Genomic DNA, 21953 nt, shown 5'->3' with positions numbered 1-21953 from the left:
TGGCTGCCTTTGCTCTGCCACTATTGTGTTTGAAGGCTGACTAGTATAGTAAAAGCACTCTTAAAAAGTACAGACTGGAAAAGCACTCTATAGATGCAGTCCATTTACCATGTACTTACAATACTATATCACAAATTATTTGGTGCTAATATGGTAAACTAGCTATCTGAATTTAAACTCAAGGATTCATAAGGATCAAGACTAATTTATTGTCATTCTGTAACCAGGGTTGCACAATGAAAAGCAGTCGTAGGTAGCTTAGTTAAGTTTAGCTGTAAAGGAACATAAATATAATAATAACTAAAGTTATCAAATAAATATAGTGGAATTCAAAAATAAAATATTTTCCTATGAATTGTAGTGGAGTAATATATGGAGTAAAAGAAAATGTAAAGATTTAATAAAAGTAAAAGTACCTCACAACTGTAAGTGCAGTAGCCTACTTCAGTCCACCACTCCGTATAGCCTTTGACATCACAAGAGACTGCTGTAGAGATTTTTAAATAACCCAAACTTTGTCAAGTTTATTCAAACCCTGTTATAGAGAGAGATATGCAAGAGACTAATGTTGATTCATTGAATCATGTCACACTTTGTACAGTACATTAACCAAGCAGTGTACAGATCAGACAATAGTCTTACAGCTTCAGTCTAATTGATAATGACGCGATGAAACGGGCCCTGGCTCAGCTGTGGAACAGGATTTGTCTGAAGAGCCAGCCCTCCTGCTTAACCAGCGCCTAAAAGCATTACCTTCCTACTGTGGTGTTGTCCCTTGAACACCATCTGTCCTAATCCAGTCTCCTGGAGGCAGGGAGCAGGCCGGTTGGATCTCCAAAGCAGGAATAAATCACACTGCTGATTGTACTGTATCTGTGTGTGGACAGGTGAACAACTACAGTCTGGAGGAAGTGTCTCATGAAGAAGCTGTGGCCATTTTGAAGAACACGTTGGACGTGGTCTACCTAAAGGTGGGAAAGCCCACCAATGTCTACCTGTCAGATCCCTATGGGCCTCCTGATATCACACACTGTAAGTCCTCACCTTTTGTAATTAAAATGATGAGTCATCAGCTGTTAGAAAGTTGTACATACTGCAGGGAGCTGTGTAAAAGTACAACTGTGTCATGTGTGAAATTTTTAAGCATCTCTCTACATCCGTTATATTTCAAAAATACGCAAAACCTTAACATGTTTAATTGATTTTCTGCACACACAGCCACTGACGTACTTATAATAACATAAATCAACAAGCAAGGCAAAACTGCTTAATTAAACTTCAAGAGTTAGTGACCAATCACAACCATATCCTCCTTTGTTTATCATATAAGGCGAGTTGTACATTTCGCTATTAAATACCATTGTTATTCAGTCTCTAAATGAACTCAATTTGTCACTGGAAAGGCGCTTCATAAAACGTTATCTTTATTGTGTAGTTACACCTATGACATAACTTAGACATTGTACAGTTCTGCTTGCTTTTATATTCTTCAAATATCATTTCATTTAATTTCAAACCTTTATTTAACCAGGTGAATCCCATTGAGATCATCGATCTCTTTTTCAAGGGAGACCTGCAGCAGTAGGTTACACATGAAGACATAATAACATAAAACAACAGAAATACAAAAAGGACATCATACAACACAGTTACAGGTTTACAATTTACATACCTATACACATCTACAGGTACCAACAGTATCAGATTGCATAGCATCTATCCGTGCTTTAAAAACAGGCAGTGGAACCAAATTGCTCAGTTTCCATTATTTTTGCACACTGTTCCAAGCAAGTGGAGCTGCGCAACTAAAAGCTTTCGTCCCTAAGTCAGTCCTAGCACTTGGCACATGTAACAAGACCACATCATGAAATCTCAGGCAATAGCTACCTGCAACTCTCTGTGTGATCAGAGAGCAGATATAATACGGGAGTTTACCCAACATGGCTTTATAAATAAACGTGTACCAATGACTGAGCCTCCTTACAGTAAGTGATGGCAAACCTGCCTTGGCATACAGGGTACAGTGATGAGTAAGTGCTTTACAGTTGGTAACAAATCTCAGAGCACTGTGATAGGCGGCATCTAACTTTTCCAGGCAATGGGCAGGTGCATTCATATAGACCAGATCACCATAGTCCAGCACAGGTAAAAAGGTCACAGTGACTAGCCTATTCCTGGCTTCAAGCGAGAAACAGGACTTGTTTCTGAAAAAGAAACCTAGTCTAACCCTCAGCTTTTTAAGCAGATTAATGACCTGAAGTTTAAAAGAGAGACAATCATCAAGCCAGATACCTAGGTATTTGTAACAGGCAACCACTTCGAGTCCTTTTCCAAAGACAACAATATCCAAAGCGGTCCCTGGTGTCTTTTTGGCTTTTGAAAATAGCACTATCTTGGTTTTATCAACATTTAAAAGAAGCTTAAGCTCAGAGAGCTGCGTCTGAATAATGTTAAAAACAGCCTGTAATTTAACACCAGCCTCCTTAATGGAGGGACCTGAACAGTACATCACGGTATCGTCCGCATAAAAATGTAAAGTTGCTTCATCCACATTTTCACCTAAACTATTGATGTAGATGGAGAATAAAAGTGGACCTAAAACAGAACCTTGTGGTACACTATTAGTAATGTTCAACCACTCAGACGTGAGCGCATCAAATTGAACACATTGGGACCTTTCAGAGAGGTAGTTCACAAACCACCCCACTGCATGGCTGGATATGCCTATACTGGCTGGCCTCTGCTTCATTTAATTTCATTTAATCGTGTATTTAAATAGGGACAATGCACATTAATGAACACTTAAAACAAATAATACTTCAAGTGTAAAAATGCCAGATTTTAGCTTTGAGCTAATTTCCATCCGTAGACTCTGACATACAACATATAAGAACATGACATTTATAAACATAGCAACAAATAAATACATGATATGCAAAAAGAGCAAGAGCAGCACATACAAGCATTTACCACATGTACAATATAGTAGCTACGACATATAAAGTGCAAGAGACGATACAAGAGCTACATAAAGTGCAAGAGGAGATACCCCTGTGTTAAAGTGCATTTACAGTAGCGGTGATTACACGTCTGTTTGTTGCTCATCCATTCTTTGAGTTGACCTTCGAAGCTATTGAGGGTGGGACAATCCCGTATCTCAGCTGGGAGGCTATTCCACAAAGAGCTGCCTTTAACGGAGAGGACATTTTGTCCAAAAGTGGTCCATCTGCGGTGGACTTCACAGTCTCCTCTGGTTTCTGACCTAGTGCAGCGTCCAGTGTGTTTTTTGTGGATGAATTCCCCTAGGGGGGGGGGGGGGCATTCCATGTAAACATTTATAAAAAAAAACACATACTTTCAAAAGACTTAAATTGTCAAAACTCAATAAATTGTGTTTTTTAAGGATGGTACAGTGGTGGTATGAGTAAGGCTCCCTTCAAACACCTTGATAGCTCTCTTGTACAGCTGTTCTATTGGTTGTGGCACCAGCAAACAACCACTTTGTAAAACAGTGTGATAGAATCATGCTTCAAGATTTGATGATCGACGGTATTGAACGCTTTGGAAAGATCAATAAACAGAGCTGCACAACTCTGCTTATTGTCTAAAATACCAGCAATATCATTCACCACTTTCATTGTCGCAGTGATGGTGCTATGTTTGACACGATGGGCTCATAGGAACTCAGATGCACGATTCAGTTAACTCAAAAATATCTTTTATTTATAAAAGACTAAAGGTTCAAACTTAAAACTACAAACAAAATCACTTAATAGGAAAAACTTAGATAATAAACAAAAGATTCACCATGATAACAGACATGGACTCGACATGGAGACAAGACGAACTGGCACAAGACAAAGGGAGAGAAGGGCTATACTGTATATACACACACACACACACACACACACACACACACACACACACACACACACACACACACACACACACACACACATTAGGTGATGGGGCACAGGTGGAAACAATCAGGGGCAGGAACAACAATCAGGCTGACAGGTGACACACAAGGGCGGGAAGTGAAGACAACTGAAATCAGCGGGTAGAGTCATTTACCAAAATAAAACGGAAGGTCACAAAACTAGGAACACAATACAATAAACTAAAAGGATTCTAATGCTGAAACCTTACAATGTTTCTTTCTGAAGCCTGACTGATGTTTAGACAGGATGTCAGTTGCACATAAAAACTCCTTTACTTGTTCATTCACTAGGCCTTCAAGCACGTTCGCCAGAACTGACAATTTAGAGATTGGCCTATAGTTATTTAAAATAGTTCCCTCCCCTCCTTTTAGCAAAGGCAAGACATAAGCTGACTTCCATACTTTTGGAATTGCATTTGTGCTGAGGGAGAGGTTAAAAAGAGAAGTAAGAGGTGGAGCAATAAAATCTGTAGCTATCTTTAATAAGAAAGTATCTACGTTGTCCGGGCCGGCCGGTTTCTTAGGATCTAACTTAGATAATGCTTCATGAGCAACATTAACAATAAAAGGAGTAAAACTGAAAGGGTTTTCCAGACCACATTGTTCAGAGTCACGGATTGGGGTGTTCACAGAAGCAGAGTTAGTCACAGAATCAAACAGAGAGCCACAGGACACAAAATGCTCATTAAAGCAATTTAGCATAGTGGCCCTGTCCGATATAGTGCCAGATGCTGTGGTAAGGCACGGAGGTAGCTCATTACGAATCTCACCGGTGGAGATCGATTTTATGGCTTTCCAAAATGTCCTAGGATTATTTAGGTTTTCTGTGGTTACTGACAAATAGTACTTTGACTTAGCAATTTTGACATTCGAAGTGAAGCTATTCCTTAGCTGCCTAAAACACAGCCATTCTACCTCTGAGCCTGATTGCCTATCCTTTGCCCAGGCCTTGTTTCTCTCATGCAGGAGACTGGACAGTTCAGCAGAAAACCAAGGATTGTCTCGTCCCTTCACTCTAAATGTACGCAGGGGTGCATGTCTATCAATGATCTCCATAAAACCAAGATAAAAATAAGACCATGCAGTTTCTACATCAGCACATAGATCGATTTTTCCCCAATCAAAGCCAAACAGATCATGAACAAAACCCTGCTCCACAAAATGTTGTATGTCTCTCTTAATAATAATACGAGGTTTACCCTTTTGAACCTTAGTGTCCCTAATTGTGGCTACAACACAGTGATCACTCAGATCATTAACAAATACTCCCACAGATGAGTTTTTATAGGGAACATTAGTTAGAATGAGATCAATTAGGGAGGATTTATTAGGGGACTTAATGTTAGGGCGAGTAGGACTGTCAACAATCTGAGTAACATTTAAAGAGATACAAAGGTTTTTAAAATCCTCTGACACAGAAGTTAACCAGTCCCAGTTAAAATCGCCAAGTAGCACTATTTCCTTGTAGTCAAGTTGAGATAAAAGATTATATAATATAATATAATGTATAACAATTAGGGCTGGGACTCGATTAAAAAAAAATATCTAATTAATTAGAGGCTTTGTAATTAATTAATCGAAATTAATCGCATTTTTAATCACATATAAATATTGGACCTGAGAAAAGTGAGAAGCAATTTTTTTCACATGGATTTTAGTATACCATTGAATAATGACTGAATACATAAGCTTAAGCAACAAAACATTGTTTATTTTTTTCAAGGTGGTACTTAACCAAGACCAACAGAAAAGTGCAATTTTTGCCATAAAGTGTAGCAATAGCATATTTAGGAATATAGTACATTTCAGAGATTCAGGTAGCCTATAGGTAGGTAGACCTTCTGTAAACTATAACACTTTGTTTTTTAAGTAAAACACAATACTTTCAAGTACATTCAGAACATTGGAAACCCTGACTATTAGAAAACATCTCTCTGTTGCTTCAGAGACCATAACAGACTTTGTTGATTTACCAACAGTTGATTTAACAAATCTAATCAATTTCAGTACAACTCTCTCAATAACCTTGGCCAAAACAATAAACAGTTCAACATAAGGTGCCAGTTGCACCAACAACATAATAAATAGTTCAACATAAAGTGTACCATTTTTAAAATAAAATAAAAAAGTGCCAGTGATTGACCTCAATCCCTCCTATTCTTCCAATATCCTGATGGAAAATAAAATCTCTCTGTTGCATAGGCCACTGTTTGATCAACGCGAATTGGGTGTGGGTCCTTGTACTCCGAGTCGGGCTAACGTCCACGCTAGCTTCCACGCTAGCTGCTATATGTTTTGCATTGAGGAGATATGCGAATTCCTTTTTGCATAATTTGCAAACAACCGTGCTCTTATCGACGCTTCCATCCGTCCGTTTTTTAAAAAGAAAATGTCCCATCCACGGGGCCAACCAAAGCGGTCTCATCAGCTTCTTCGTTCATGTTTGACTATTGTTCACTGTGGTTTGTTGTTGTCCGAAGTCATGAACGTTAGTTGGTGCTCCAGTATAATCGGTACCCCTGAAACTCATCCAGTGAGAAACGTTCCGCGGTGCAAAAATAAGTGCGATTAAAATGCGTTAATTTTTGTGTAATTAATTAATCTTAATTAACGCGTTAAAGTCCCGGCCCTAATAATAATATACACTGAACAAAAATATAAATGTAATACTTTTGTTTTTGCTGCCATTTTTCATGAGATGAACTGAAAGATCTAAAACATTTTTTTTTACACAAAATAACCATTTCTCTCAAATATTGTTCACAAATCTGAAAAAATCTGTGATAGTGAGCACTTCTCCTTTGCCGAGATAATCCATCCCACCTCACAGGTGTGGCATATCAAGATGCTGATTAGACAGCATGATTATTGGACAGGTGTGCCTTAGGCTGGCCACAATAAAAGGCCACTCTGAAACGTGCAGTTTTGCTTTATTGGGGGGGTCTGAGGGGGTCCGAAAACCAGTCAGGTTTAATCCTAACCCTAACATGTCACCCACTGACACATTAAAAAATGTTTTAGGGTTTAACCCTAACCCTAACATGTCAGTGGGTGACATGTTAGGGTTAGGGTCAGGGTTAAACCTGACTGGTTTTCGGACCCCCCCGAGACCCCCCCAATAAAGCAAAACTGCATGTTTCAGAGTGGCCTTTTATCGTGGCCAGCCTAAGGCACACCTGTGCAATAATCATGCTGTTTAATCAGCATCTTGATATGCCACACCTGTGAGGTGGGATGGATTATCTCGGCAAAGGAGAAGTGCTCACTATCACAGATCTTTTCAGATTTGTGAACAATATTTTAGAGAAATTGTTATTTTGTGTATATAGAAAATGTTTTAGATCTTTCAGTTCATCTCATGAAAAATGGGAGCAAAAACAAAAGTGTTGCATTTACATTTTTGTTCAGTGTATATATGTTTTGAATTTTCACATCAATTCAAAAACAAGTTGAGTGGTTAGAATCCAACCCCTGTATTTTAACTTTCAAATAAAAACTTCAGAGAATATTAGAGATAAAAAACATTGGAGATAATAATGACGCAGCAATGATTTTGTGATATGAGGGAAATGTTTGTGTTGGGTTTGACTGTTCAAGCAGCTGCTCTGTTTTTGTTTTCTCTCTCTTCTCTACAGCATTCTCTCCAGCCATGGAAAATCATATCTCCTCCCCCATCAACAGTGGCACTCTGGAGTACAAGTCTGGCCTCCCCCCCATCTCCCCTGGGAGTTATTCCCCCCTCCCTAAGCACTTACTTGGGGAAGAGGATATAAACAGGTTGGATGGTTTTTCCTTTTTACGGTAATTACCTCCCTTTCCTACCAGACGACTACAAAGGTAGAAACCCCTGTCCTGACTGATCTGTGTTTGTGTGGCAATTCAATTGAAACCCCATTCTGAGTTCTGGTGCAATTAGAAAACATGTGCATGTTGTGTTGGAATCACCTGTTTTTTATTTGAAAATATAGTTTTGGTACCCCTGATTCCCAATCAAGATGTTGTATTGAACAGTCCCCAGGAACAGCTTCTTATAACCGCCGCTCCCTGTCCTGGGTTCTGTATATGTGTCTGAATGTCTCTACGATTCCTTTATAGATAATGTGTTGTGAGTGGCAATGTGACAAATGCCTAGAAAACATTGAATCCAGCTTTAAAATAAAAACACAACAGAGCCATGGGACTCTAAAGTGTGCTGTTGTTGGGGTCCAAGCTGTGGTTTAAAAAAGGTTTTGTTAAGGCTACTTATCAGAGGAAATGATTTAGTCATGGTAAATGTTGCCTTACAGCAGTTCCATCATTGCACAAGGACAGGTTGAACGTGATGTGCTGAGAAATCTGTACCTGCCTATGGTGTGTTTCTGTGGTAGTGATGTGTCATCAGTGGCAAGACACAGGGGGCTTTGGTGTGTCACGAGTGCGTTGTTATATATTTTCCAGGGATTAATTGAGCTTTTTGGGTTGTGAAAAAACAGAAGCTGATATGACAAGTTAATATGTTACTTTTGCATAGATAAGCTTGCTCATTAATAGGGTACATTTCTACAACCGCTATTTCTAGAAAGCAGTGCAGTAAAGTGACGTAAGACTGCATGGTCAGAGCCAAGAGTGCATTCATGTGTGTGTAGAAAAAACTACAAGCAGCATAAGGCAGCAGTGAGGAATTCAAACTATGGGAGAATTGTTCAAGAGATTGTTCTAAGAGCTGTAAAGTGTCTTACCCAACACAGTGCTGCAAATCCTTACCAATACATACAAATGTAAATGTAAGGCTTTTAGTGATGTTAAACGTTAGTTATGTATAAACAGTGGAATGGAATTGTAACCCAGTCTTGGATAACATGGGCTCTGAAAATGTTGATTATAATTTGGCAGACCAAAATATCTGCTGTGTTTACTGCTCCCAGTCCCAACAGAAGACCTTAAGACGTCTCCACAGAGTCACAGCCAAACATTAGCAGCTCCACCTCAGCTGCCCTAACCCCTAATCCACATTAAGCCGCCACACGGCTCACCCCCAAGTTGGCCAAATGTCCTATCAAGGCAAATCTCAAGAGAAATGCTTGTTTATATAAATATGTATTGTATTTGAAAGAAGATTGGCAAACCGAAGCATATATTTGTAGGCAGCACAACAAGGATATGGTGGCTATCATAATGAACAAGTAAATACATCACTTGTTAGTGCTGCTCTGTGGGATTAGGTCATTGTTGCGTGCTGTGGCAATCGTTTTCTTGTGTTGTCATACCCCAAAATAAAGAGCGGTGACGGAATGCTGCAGCATAGTGATAACAAAAGCCCATTTCAGAGGATAACTGAAGGACCCCTGTATTAAACTTTGTTGAGTGAGGGATTAGCCCTCCATTCTCTTTGGAGTTAAGAGGTTTACTACTCGCTCTTGACCAAGGTTCTTGAGATTACCTCGCTGACCTACAGTGAAGCACTCTGACAGCGGCTCTTGTTCACCGTGTTCTCCACACACAGTTAGAACACACATTGTGATAAAGCCAGATGGATCTTCACTCCCTGTTATAACTGATAAAGCAACTCCAGTATTTTATCACTAATGTGACAAGTAAAACACCAAAGCTCAGAAAGGGAAGAGGGCTGAAACGTCTGGGTCATGAGTTAGAGCAGTACATCTGACCAAACCTCCATGGCACCTTCGGATCTTCACAAGGTTGCTGCGTTTGGGTCTGATCTGAACTGACCGGCTGCCTCAGCTGATTCAGCAGGAGAAAAAAGCCAACTGTCCAGACCTCTCCGGCTCCTGTGTGTCCTGTGACTGTCACACTCAATTCTCCTTTGATGGCACTGCGATGTTGGTCACTAATGTAATTGGCTTTTTGTCATTCATTTTTTGAGATGCTGAAATGCTAAGAAGGACTGTAGATGTTGATTTCCTTCTTTAGCTATAGTCACTGCGATATCGTTCTTTAAATGTGTGCTCCAATAATTGAAGGAGTCCCTAAATGTTGAGGCTTCAGTAGAGTATTATATGACAGACAGACAGACATACAAAGATACACTGAATTCAGGTGAATCATTTCATTTGAAGTGATTTATTAGATTGTGATTTTGGTGGCTACAAATTGATGACCTTTTTAAAACTGAATGCTCCAGTTTACACTCAAGTGCTCACAAACAGCAGACATGCACACACTGAGCATGAACCGGCAATGAATGTGTGCAGTAGGTTACTTAACTAACACCCGACACTGATGTGTGCTGATGTTGTTGTGGAAGAATCTCCGATTCACTTGCTTTAAGGGCGTTACTTTTCTGTTTCAGCTATCTCTATTTTGTGTGTGCCGCATGCCCCAAAGTCTGTCTTTCATCAGTGTCAATTTATGAACAAAAATGAATGAGCCCTATTTTTATTTGATTAGAAATGGCTCGCTGGATGACGGCGAGGGTCACAGCTTTGATTCCCAGCACTTCCAGTTAAGGTGAGATATGGATACTGCTCGATCACAATCTGCCCTGCATGTTCCATTAGCATGCTATTGGTCGAAAGGAATTGATGGAAATAGAAAACACATCATGATTTGACTTTTTGAGGATGAGCCACTTGTCGTTTTGAGCAACAGAACGTTTGCAGAACTGGGGATCAATCCAAAGAACAAACTATAAAACAGTTACAGACCATGGATATGTGGCTCCGCAGCCAGTGGGAGCATGTTAGTGCTCTGAGAGCTCTAAAGGAACACACGCCCCACCAGGCAGCTGGCCCGGGGCTAGCTGTTAGCATGCTAGTTTCAGAGGATATCTGACTCAGTGCAACACACTGTAACATCTTCACAACCTGTTGATAATCCTAATTGTGTTATAAATATATTGTACATTTAAATCCTAACCATATCTTACACTACTTTTAACCTAAGTAGATGATATGTAATAGCTCCTTGATCAGCCCGCTACATATTTGTACATATCCAAAAGGAATGAATTAAAAACCATAAATCATTTAAGCTTTAATACCAATATGTGACATAATAAAACTATTTTATTAACCATATCAAAAAAACAATTACATCATTTAATAGGCTTTTGTAATTAATTGAAGTCATTTGTCAAGCATATAATTCTAAACATTTCCAGGTTGCAGCTTCTCAAACTAAAGGATTTTATTTAAAGACACGGTTGAGGGAAATCACAGATTAGCGGATAATGAAAATAAGTCATTCATTATATAAGGATATCTGGTGAGTATATACTATTGATCGTGAGTTTTTATATAAAGCATGTTCTCTCTGACTAAGTGCTTAACCATAAAGAACCAAATACCATTTACAACAAACAACACACTCTCCACTGCGTCCCATACACAAAGTGAGATAACATCCTGTAGCGAAGGCCGTCCTCCTCCTCCTCCTCCTCCTCCTCCCTGTTACTGATGATGACTTTTCCAATGGAGCACACACAAAGTATATCACATATAATGCTTTGATTCTATTTTCTTCCTGGTTTTCATCTGTGTGCCTCCATTGTATGTATCACAGACCCTCTACCACGCCCTGTCTCTGGACACTAACCTTATTGCTCTTGTCTCTCACTCCACTGTAGGCCTCCTGAACCAGTTTACAGCACTGTGAACAAACTATGTGACAAAGCACCCTCCCCCCGACACTATTCCCCAGTGGAGTGCGACAAAAGCCTCCTCCACTCCGCCCCCCTCCCATATCAGTTAAGCCTGTTCCCTGACTCAGACATCACCAGGTATTTCACACCTCCACCAAATCTGTTCCTGTATTTAAACGGCATGTTACCATTTCCTCGTGCACAGCTTGGCCTGCTCTCACTGCCTGCCTACGTTTGGCTTCCACAATGTATGAATTGAAAGCAGCACAATTAAACTTCAGTAACTACCTCCAGCACTGCTGCACAACCAATACTAAAAATCACTTACAAGCAATTCGTAGATGTTGTGCATTTATAGCCGAATGTATTGCTCACTTATGTCTATGCTCTTTTTGAAGTAATCAGATTTGAATCATGTATCAGTGTAATCAGGGGCTCCGCCAGGGATTTTGGGCCCCATGAAAAGATATCACACTGGGCCCCACCACCAGGCCCAGGCCATGCCAACCAAGCACAATTGCTGTAACCACACCTCCAGAACCCAACTGACTCATTTATGCTTTAAATAACTCTACCTGTACAGGCTTGTATCTATCTTGTAGTCCAATCACGGAAGATTTTTTTTTAAATATTGAAGTTAAAAGCATCAATCTGGTATACTTAGAAATTAATAATAATGGAGAGGTATTACCATCAACTTTATGGGAGGGTGGAAAAGCAGCTATTAGAGGGAAAATACTTGAAATAACATCTAGGCTGAGAAAGGCTCGTCTGGAACAGCAAAAGAGTTTGGAGAGTAACATTTGAAAATTGGAGGAAGAACATAAAAGAACATCCAACAATAGCACCTTACTTGAACTAAAAAGAAACAGATGTAAATTGGATGAACTTCTGACATACAAAGCAGAAGGAGCTCTACGTTTTACAAAACAGAGATACTATGAAATGGGCAACAGAGCAAGTCGCCTTGTCGCATTCCAACTCAGAAAGGCCCAGACAAATAGGATCATCTCGAAAATAAGACACCCTAATTCTAAACAAATTTTGGCAAACCCATCAGAGATAGCAGGAGCATTTGCAGATTATTATGAAAAGCTATATGATGACTCAGAATCTAAGTTTACAGAATCCAAAACACAACAATTTCTTCATAGATTACATTTACCATCATTAACAAAGGAGGAGGCATCTAAAATGATACAGCCAATTTAATTGCAGGAAATATCTGACACTATAAAAACTTTGAAAAATAACAAATCCCCTGGTACAGACGGGTTTCCAGGTGAATTTTATAAATATCTAAAAGAAGAGATTATACTAATATTATTTAAAGTTTTTAATGATGATCTTCAGGTAATCCACCAAAAATTTGGTCTGAAGCCATTATATCTCTCCTACATAAGGAGGGCAAAGATCCGACTTCATGTGAGGGATATAGGCCAATTAGCTTGCTTTGTAACGATCTAAAAATATTGACGAACATATTGGCTCGGAGAATGCAAAGATGTATAACCAAACTTATCAAACCGGATCAAACAGGTTTTATCCCATGTAGGCAAGGGGCTAATAATATTAGGAGAACACTAAATCTCATATCATGTACTAAAAACAATCCTCAGCCAACCATGTTACTAAGCTTAGATGCACAAAAAGTTTTGGTCGGGTCAAGTGGAGCTTTTTATACAACACACTGGATGCTTTTGGGTTTCAATCGACCTTCATAGATTGGATAAAAATAGTTTACAGCTGTCCAAAATCACGTATTAGAGTAAATGGCTGTTGCTCAGATTTTTTTAACCTTAAAAGAGGAGTTAGGCAAGGAGATTGTTTAAGTCCGTTACTATTTGCCGCAAGTATCGAACCGTTGGCTGAATTAATTTGAAAAAAAAATGACATAAAAGGAATAACGGACAAGGGGGGAGAAGAACACAACATTTCATTATTCACGGACGATATATTAGTGAGCCTTCCTCCTCATCTATTCCAGCTTTGTTGAACAATCTTAATGAATACGGGGAGATATCAGGTTATTTGACCAATGAAGCAAAATCTGTAGCTATGATGATCTCAGGTGACCGTTCATGAGGGTTGGAGGGTCAGGTTAAATTTGAATGGGCCACAAAAGGATTCAAATATTTGGGTATTAATATTACTCCTGTCACATCTCAGCTATTTGAGGCAAACTATGGGAAACTGATAAATGAGATAAAAAAAGATGTTGACAGGTGGGGAATTCTACCTCCTAATCTAACGGGAAGAATAGAAACGGTTAGGATGAATATACTGCCAAGACTTTTATTCCTGTTCCAGTCATTGCCGATTGTGATCCCTAAATCTATTTTTAAATTACTGGAAAAAATAATATCAAAATTCCTGTGGCAAAATAAAAAAACGAGAATTAAATAAGACACTTCTATGTACAAAAGAGAATGGAGTGCTGAATCTACCTAATTTCAAATATTACTATTGGGCAGCACAAATTAGAACAATAATTATGTGGATAACTGAAGGCACGGAAACAATTTGGGTTGATATGGAACAAAAATCATGTAATAATGTACCTGTGGGAGCACTTCCATTTTTGACAGAAAAGGCACAGAAGGGGTTGGGGACTTGCAATGAGTGGATCAGGGCTACGATGAAGATATGGTCAGAGGTACGAAAGGAATTAAAGCTGTCAAACTCTATTAGCAGGGCCACTAAAATAGCTACAAACCCAGACTTTTTACCATCTATTATGGACTCACTGGACTTTGATTGACAGCTTTCAGGAAACCTGGAGTTGCCAGGTTTGATAAATGCCTGAACTACCAAGAGCCGAGGAGTGACAGCAGGAAGATCAGTTGGACGAGATTGAATGGTAAAGATTTCCATAAAAAACCATCATATTCGTAAAGTGTACAGCTAATATATATATATATATATAGGCCTATATTAATTAATTTGATATAAAACAATATATTTTTGAGTGGGCTGTATCTGTCGAAAACTGCTAGCTACTGTCTGCTGTATGCACGTCCCTTACGAAATGAACTATAGTATTACTATAGTATACTGTAAGAGTTGTATAGTGTCCTATAGTAAGTTTGTAGTGTTCTGTAGTATTTTTCACCTGCTATCGTATTACTATAGTTTTTTCTGTAATGCCATTTTATTAGCTATAGTAGCCCTATAATATTTCAATAGCAATACTATGTATCTAGATCTTTGTAGTATTCCTATATTATTTTAAATAGTATAACTATAGTATAATAAATAGTGTTTCTGTAGTTGTGTTTTGAACACACTATAGAACACTCCTATAGTAATAGTATGATATTGTCATAATGAATGCATATTATCGCTATAGTGTTTGTAAAAGCATTAGACTCCTAGAATTAATGTGTCATTTTTTTATATCAAATTAATTGATATATATTTATTAGCTGTACACTTTACGAATATAATGTTTTTTTATGGACAACTTTACCATTCAATCTCATCCAACTGATATTGCTGCTGTCACTCCTCGGCTCTTGGTAGTTCAGGCATTTATCAAACCTGGCATCTCTGGGCTTCCTGGCAGCTGTCAATCAAAGTCCAGTTGCTCCGCCCCAAATTGTCGGAAACTTTTCACGCGCACACAGACAGACTCCGCGAGCGAGTGATGGTACGTCCACACAGCAGCTTTAAAAAAATCTTCCAACACTTCCAACACTTCTCTGCCCATTGACTTTGAATGGGAGTGACGTCACTTTGTCTCGCTTTTCGCCGAACTGCATTGTGGGGAAGCGAAGCGAAGATTTACAGGATTTACAGGATTTTCAGGATTCAAAAGTTGAGCAATGTTCAACTTTTGAAGCTGAGCTGGAAGCGTCAGCCAATCAAATCCCGTTTATGCAAATCTGACAGTACAAGCGCTAGCCATAGTAGCCAATCAAACCGCGTGCAAGCTGGGAGAGCCAGACCGCAGTTCATTTCCTTATATTCCAAATCAGAAATTATGGTAGCAAATCACCCGGTTCTTTACGACCAGAACTATTTACCGGGATACAAACCGGAGGAACCAAGCATGGAGGGAGGTGGCAGAGACAGTGGGTGAAACTGGTAAGTTTTCGCCTGTTTGGGGAGTTTATATATATATATATATATTGCTCGCATAAAATCCCCGGTGTTTTTTGCTTTGTATGCCGGGGGCGGGAGATTCATGTGATTGGTTGTTAGTCGCGTTGCTCGCGAAAAATCCCCAAGCTCTCAGACTCCAAGATTTTCAAGATTTTTTCAAAGCTGCTGTGTGGACGTACCGTGAGGCTGACACTCCCGCGAGCGAGCAAGAGGGCTGTCTGCGCGCGAGGGTCATTCCATGCGCGTGTAAAAGCACATTTTCCGCTCGTGAGTAGCTTGTTTTGCGCGCTAGAATATTGACCCAAATCTGACTCCATACAAAGCCCCATCTAAACTAGAGGAACATATACAGGGGGCGAGACAAAAAAAGAGGCTATATCAAAACTTTACAAGGTACTACATTATGAATGTGACAGCAACAATAAGGATGTCAAAGAAAAATGGGAGTTGGAAGCGAATATTATAATATGCGACGAGGATTGGGAAGAATCATTCAAGGTGGGACATACAATAACAAACAGTCCAACATGGAGGGAATTTGATTGGAAGGTGAAAATGAGATATTTTAACACCCCATCTATCACTTCAAAATATAGCAATACCTCTAATTTGGGGCTGTGGATGGGTGGGAGACTTCGCACATATATTTTGGGACCGTCCAACCATTCAGGGCTTCTTGAAGGATGTTCAAAAGAAGATTAAACGGGTGCTGGGCATTACCTTTACTTTGGACCCAGCACTTTATATACTGGGTATACTGCCCAGTGATATGGACAGAAATGTTGCTTTCTTACTAAGAATTCTTCTTCTAATTGCGAAAAAAATGATAACGGTCTCGTGGCTGAAGCCGCAGCCCCCCAATATAGTCCACTGGAGAAACAGGGTAAAAAATGTTTATTTAATGGAGAAAATCACAGCGAGACTACAGCTGAAAACTGACAAATTCGAAGAAAAATGGTCCCCATGCTGTTGACACGTAAAGCAGTGGCAACTATGCCACCATTTCAGCTGACTTTTTCTCAGAAATACTGTCACATAACATCCATATATTTCAGTGCTAGGTTGATGCTTAGCTACACCAGATCTCTAGCAGCACCTCTTTACTTATTTATTTGTATTTATTTATTTTTCATTTATTTTATTCACTGCACTTGTACTTGTTTCATCTGGATGGTAAAGCACTGGCTCTTACTATCATAATGGGTCAGGTGTTGTGCGATCATGTTTCCGATGAGGGGGAGTGATAATATCTGTAATATGTTGATAATGTTTGCACAATATAGAAATTGATAACACTAAGAAACTGTATGTCCTTTTGGTGCCCAAGGAGGGTATGTATGATTAATCCTGGTGTACAACAGCTGCAGTTATGTAAGCATCTCCTTGCATGTTCTATTGTATGAAAACAAAAAAAGCATCAATCTGGTGCACTTCGAGAGCAAAATTAAGATATCTATGGATACATCTCTCAAGACCCATATGAAACAGAACTGTAAACAGATTTTTCTTTATGGATATTTTACAAATCACTTAAACTGTATTCTTGTTTTGTCATATAGTATTTCATAACTGTTTTTCATTTATTCTCTCTGGCTGTCCATCTAATAATGTTCACATAGAAACTAGCTGTCAATAGGAAAAAAAAGAGGTTGCAGATTTAAATTCAGGTGTTGTTATGGCAACGTCAGTGGCCAAACAGCCACATTTACTGCTACAAATACGTTCAAACATGCTGTTGACACGTAAAGCAGTGGCAACTATGCCACCATTTCAGCTGACTTTTTCTCAGAAATACTGTCACATAACATCCATATATTTCAGTGCTAGGTTGATGCTTAGCTAAGCTAACTATGAAGGTCTTTACCTTACGAGCTCCCCGTTTGAGCTAGCAACTATTTTCTTCACAATTTAGCATCATATTGGATAGGGGTTGAATTTGTCCTGGATTGGTCTTTTTCCGATCATACCCCTAGGAGGAGTTTGCAAAAATGTCCTTAAAATGGCTGAAAAACGCAAATTTTTCCAAATGGCCGACTTTCAGGGGGGCGTGGCTAATGAAAAGCAATTTCAAATATGTCCGCAATCATAAGAGGAATTTGTATACAGCGTTTCGTGAATATTGGAAAACTATACGCGAGTAGTTTGGAGTCATTTGGAGTAATTTGTGACATGTAAATCGTCAAAAATGGAAAGTTCTCCGTTCGCTTACGAAGTCCTCGTTTGAGCGATCGACTATTCCTTCGCAATTTATCATCACATTGGAAATGGGCTGAACTCGTCCTACATTGGAATTTCTCCGATCATTCCCCTAGGAGGTGTTTGCAAGAATGTGCTTAAAATGGCTGAAAAACGCGCATTTTTCAAAATGGCCGACTTTCTGGGGTGCGGGGCTAATGGAAGGCAATTTGAAATATGTGTTAAATCATAATAGAAATATGTATACAGTGTTTCGTGAATATCGGAATAACTATATCCGAGTAGTTTGAAGTAATTTGCGACATGTAAATCGTCAAAAATGGTGTATTCGCTGTTAGCTAACGACCTCCACGATTGAGCTTTCAAAAATGTTCTTCTCAATTTAGCATGATATTGGATAGGGGCTGAACGTGTCCTGGATTGGAATTTCTCCGATCATTTCCCAAGGAGGAGTTCGCAAGAATGAGCTTAAAATGCATGAAAAACGCACATTTTTCAAAATGGCCGACTTCCTGGGGGGCAAGGCTAATGGAATTGATATACAAATATGTCCGAAATTCCATGAGGAATGTCTGTGCCAAAATTTGTGAAGTTCTGAGAAACTATATGTGACTACCACACCATAGGGGGCGCTAGTGAGCAGTTTTTTTGAAAGATTACTTTTTTTTTTACATTCTCGAAAAGGTCGTGGGCTCTGACGTGTGTCCCAAGTTTTGCTTTTTATGCTATCGCAATTTTAAAAAAATGTATAGGCCACGCCCACATTCTGAATTTGTTGCGACACTTTAAATCTGAGTTCATAGTTACCCCGAGAGTATGTGTAAAAAAAAAAAAAAAAGATTAGTCCATCCGCTCTTGAGTTATAAATTGGTGGTGTTTTTGGCACCCCCTATAGTCCAAAATGAAAATGCTTTTGTGTGCCTATTCCCCAAGACAGACTGAACCTATCTACCAAAATCTGTGATGTTTGGATACATTGTTGATGAGTTATGAGCATTTATTTCTAAGCCCCGCCTTTTTGCGAGAACGTTTTGATTGACTGCGGCAATATTTATCGTCCTAACATGCTCATTTTCTACGGTAATGTGTCTGACCCTCCACTGATGCTGTATACGAAGTTTGGTATTGAAAAACTGAAAATGTACATTTAAGTGAATATTTAACTGTTTTGAACATTATGCTAATTTAGAAGACAAAAAATGTAGGCGGAGCTTAGGGTTCTGCGCGACCGATTTCAATAGGGTCTTCGCCGACCTCTGGTCTCAGACCCTACTTAGGAATAGCACACCACTGACAAAGATTGGGCGTCCACATAGCTTTTGAAGAACAAGAAAAAAATAATAAACTCAACAGCTTCGCTCTAAAGAGCCCTCACTGCCAATCATGTTTTGGTTAGCTTCTTCATGCTGCTGTAGTATATGCCTTCACCAGCAGATGGCAGTATGCTGCTTACTTCCATCATGACATTGCCAGAATGCAAAATAGTTAAATCAAAACAGCTGGTTTTCAGTGTTGTGTGGTTTGATAAATATCATGCTTGTTTGACAGTGCAGCAGTTGAACTACTGTCTTTCACTCCTACCTTGCTCATATGTTCACTGTAAAAACATATACATTTATTGGTAAAACATATACAGTACATGTTTTTTGTGTAGTCTGTCTTGTCACAAATCTTCTCAGAATGAAAGTGTGTGGCCTGAATCTGAGTCAGTACCCCAGAAAAATGCTATTACTTCCCTGAAGGGCACTGGTGTATATGTATGTGTGTGTAAACACCCAATCCAAGTGTGTGTGCTAATGTGTCTGTGAGAGGAGCAGAGAGAGCAAGTGAGTGAGAGTGTGTGTAAGCATGTGATCAGGTTCCTCTGGCTTCAGAACCGAATCGGGGACAGTGATTTAAATAGAGCAGCGTTCCCCTGTGGAACGCCAGCACTCCTCCAGCTCTGTCACTTAGCAAAGCAGCTCGGCGGTTTTGGTCACCGTGCTGTTGGTTGATGTCTGCCCGTTCTGAAGATGCTGAAACCTACCGACACCCCCGAGCTGATGTACTATCTGAACTGTCTGTACAGGGAACCCAGGAAGGTTGTGCTGCACAAAGGCTCCACAGGCCTGGGCTTCAACATAGTGGGCGGAGAAGACGGCGAGGGCATCTTTGTGTCCTTCATCCTGGCCGGAGGGCCTGCTGACCTGAGCGGAGAGCTGAGGAGAGGGGATCAGATCTTATCGGTGAGTCACCTCACTCTGATTTTATACCAGACACACAACCATGTTTGAAAAGAGTCAAAAGTGATATTTAATCCATCTAGATTTGGAAATTTGGCTCATGTGTTATAGAAATGTGTGGCATATTGGTTAAAAACCAAAGCCATAACCCAAAATTCAAGCTTCTTAGATAAGATAAGATAAGATAAGAAGTAATTTATATAAAGATATGGCATTGTACAATACAAATTAAAAGACTAGAAATAAACATTCCAAAATGTAAACATCTCAATAGAAATAAAATAGCATTAGAAAATAAAGAAGTTGAAAATATACATGTTGAATTACAAATGTACAGTAGCAAAATATAAAGCAGAATATTATATATACATAAGTATGTGAGGAATGGAATATTACATATTAGATTGCTAAAATATTAGATTTAATTTAAATATTCGATTAAATTACACCAGCTACTTGCATCTAAATCATAGAAATCTAAAGTGATTTCAAAAAGGCACAAACTAATTATAACTAGCTTGAATCAAAGGTGTTCCTTCACATCAAGTACTGATCTACTTTTAAAATGGTCCTTAAACTGTGTGTTTCCAGCATGTTTATTAAGACTGTAAAAGTCCTACTGGCCTACATTCTTTTTTGAGGCCAAACACGCACACCCTGTACCCTGCAGCCTTTCTTGGATAATAAAGGTGAAGTGTGTTTGTGCTGGTTATGAGATTTTAATGCTAAACTTGTTGAATGGTAGTTTACTTTTCAGCTCCAGATTTTGGTTGTATTCCTCCCATTGAGAAAAAGTTTGGGAACCACTGGCTTACAGTAAGGAAGACATTTAAACTATGATTGGCAGTCACAGGCTGCTGTAAATTAAACACCATTCTCTCTGACAGAACACCTCACTGAGTGATTTAACTCATATGTCTAACTTTCAGGTTTCTCTTTTCAGCCGCAGACCCCATGTCGCCTCTTTATGTGCGTCGCTAAGTTCCTCGTACTATTTGTGTACTTTAAAGCGGCTCGGCATCATTTACAATTTGCGAGCGATTTTTAAAGTTGACTGTCTTTCTTGAAAAATCCGAAGTGTTGCCAAACGTTTGATTTGTAGGTATTTTTCGGTGCGCTGTGTTTCTCTTTCTCCTCGACTTCCATGTGTGTTGATAACTGAGACTCTCGGCCTCCGTAGAGCGAAGCAAAGATCAAAGATCGTCTCTGCTGAGTGCTGACAGGATGAGGGGATATTATATGAATGAATCGTTTTTTTACCGATGCAAAGACGCTACAATCGATGCATCGCGAGTTCAACCCAAACTGTAGCCGATTTGCACTCTTTCAACCGGTGCACTCGCATCTTGAACGTTTATGCCGGTGCACCGATGTGAATCGGTGAATCTTAACATCCCTAGTAGCTTGACGTTTCATAGAGGGTGCTCAAACATTTAGGGTTTTCCATTAATGTACCTGTCGCTCCAGTGGAATTTTCTACTGCAACAATCCCCACGCACACATACCCGCGACTGTTACAATGAAGGCTCGATAATCAGCTCACGGCATATAGGTGTAAGCTGGGGTAAAGTGCTATTTTTATAGGTGGTGTGTGGACCTTACATAGGGGGGTCCGGGGGCAAGCTCCCTCTGGAAGATTTATTTTTAAATATTGAAGTTAAAAGCATCAATCTGGTGGACTTTGAAAGCAACATGAAGAGATCTATGGATACATCTCTCAACACCCATATGAAACAGAACTGTAAACAGATTTACTTTTTCTTTATGGATATTTTACAAATCACCCTTTCAAACTTTATTCTTTTTTTACTGTCATATAGTATTTCATACCTGTTTTTCATTTATTCTCTTATTTTTTTATAACTATAATGATCATATAAACGTGTGCCTCGGAAATAATTGTTTACATTAA

At 39.2% G+C, this 21953-nt stretch overlaps 1 protein-coding gene across 43 annotated transcripts in view; it reads left to right on the top strand.

The window, feature by feature from the left end:
- Window positions 1-21953, top strand: part of dlg2 (discs, large homolog 2) — a gene marked incomplete at its 5' end in the record, with an annotated part of 449978 nt that overhangs the window by 401151 nt on the left and 26874 nt on the right. For 33 of the 43 annotated variants that reach the window (XR_013802660.1, XM_079650348.1, XM_079650371.1 and 30 more), the window contains 5 exons: window positions 888-1032; window positions 7576-7741; window positions 10328-10387; window positions 11505-11657; window positions 19888-20044. Coding sequence is in view for 42 of the 43 variants with exons in the window: in XM_079650348.1 (XP_079506474.1) it covers window positions 888-1032; window positions 7576-7741; window positions 10328-10387; window positions 11505-11657; window positions 19888-20044 (681 nt within the window). The remainder of the gene's footprint in view (window positions 1-887; window positions 1033-7575; window positions 7742-10327; window positions 10388-11504; window positions 11658-19887; window positions 20045-21953) is intronic. The other 10 variants (XM_079650365.1, XM_079650361.1, XM_079650366.1 and 7 more) reach the window with 8 other exon arrangements.

Source organism: Notothenia rossii (genome assembly GCF_949606895.1).
Source record: "Notothenia rossii genome assembly, chromosome: 9".
In the NCBI taxonomy this organism is placed as follows: domain Eukaryota; kingdom Metazoa; phylum Chordata; class Actinopteri; order Perciformes; family Nototheniidae; genus Notothenia; species Notothenia rossii.
Note: the sequence above shows the minus strand (reverse complement) of the source record. Positions and strands in the feature narration are given on the sequence as shown.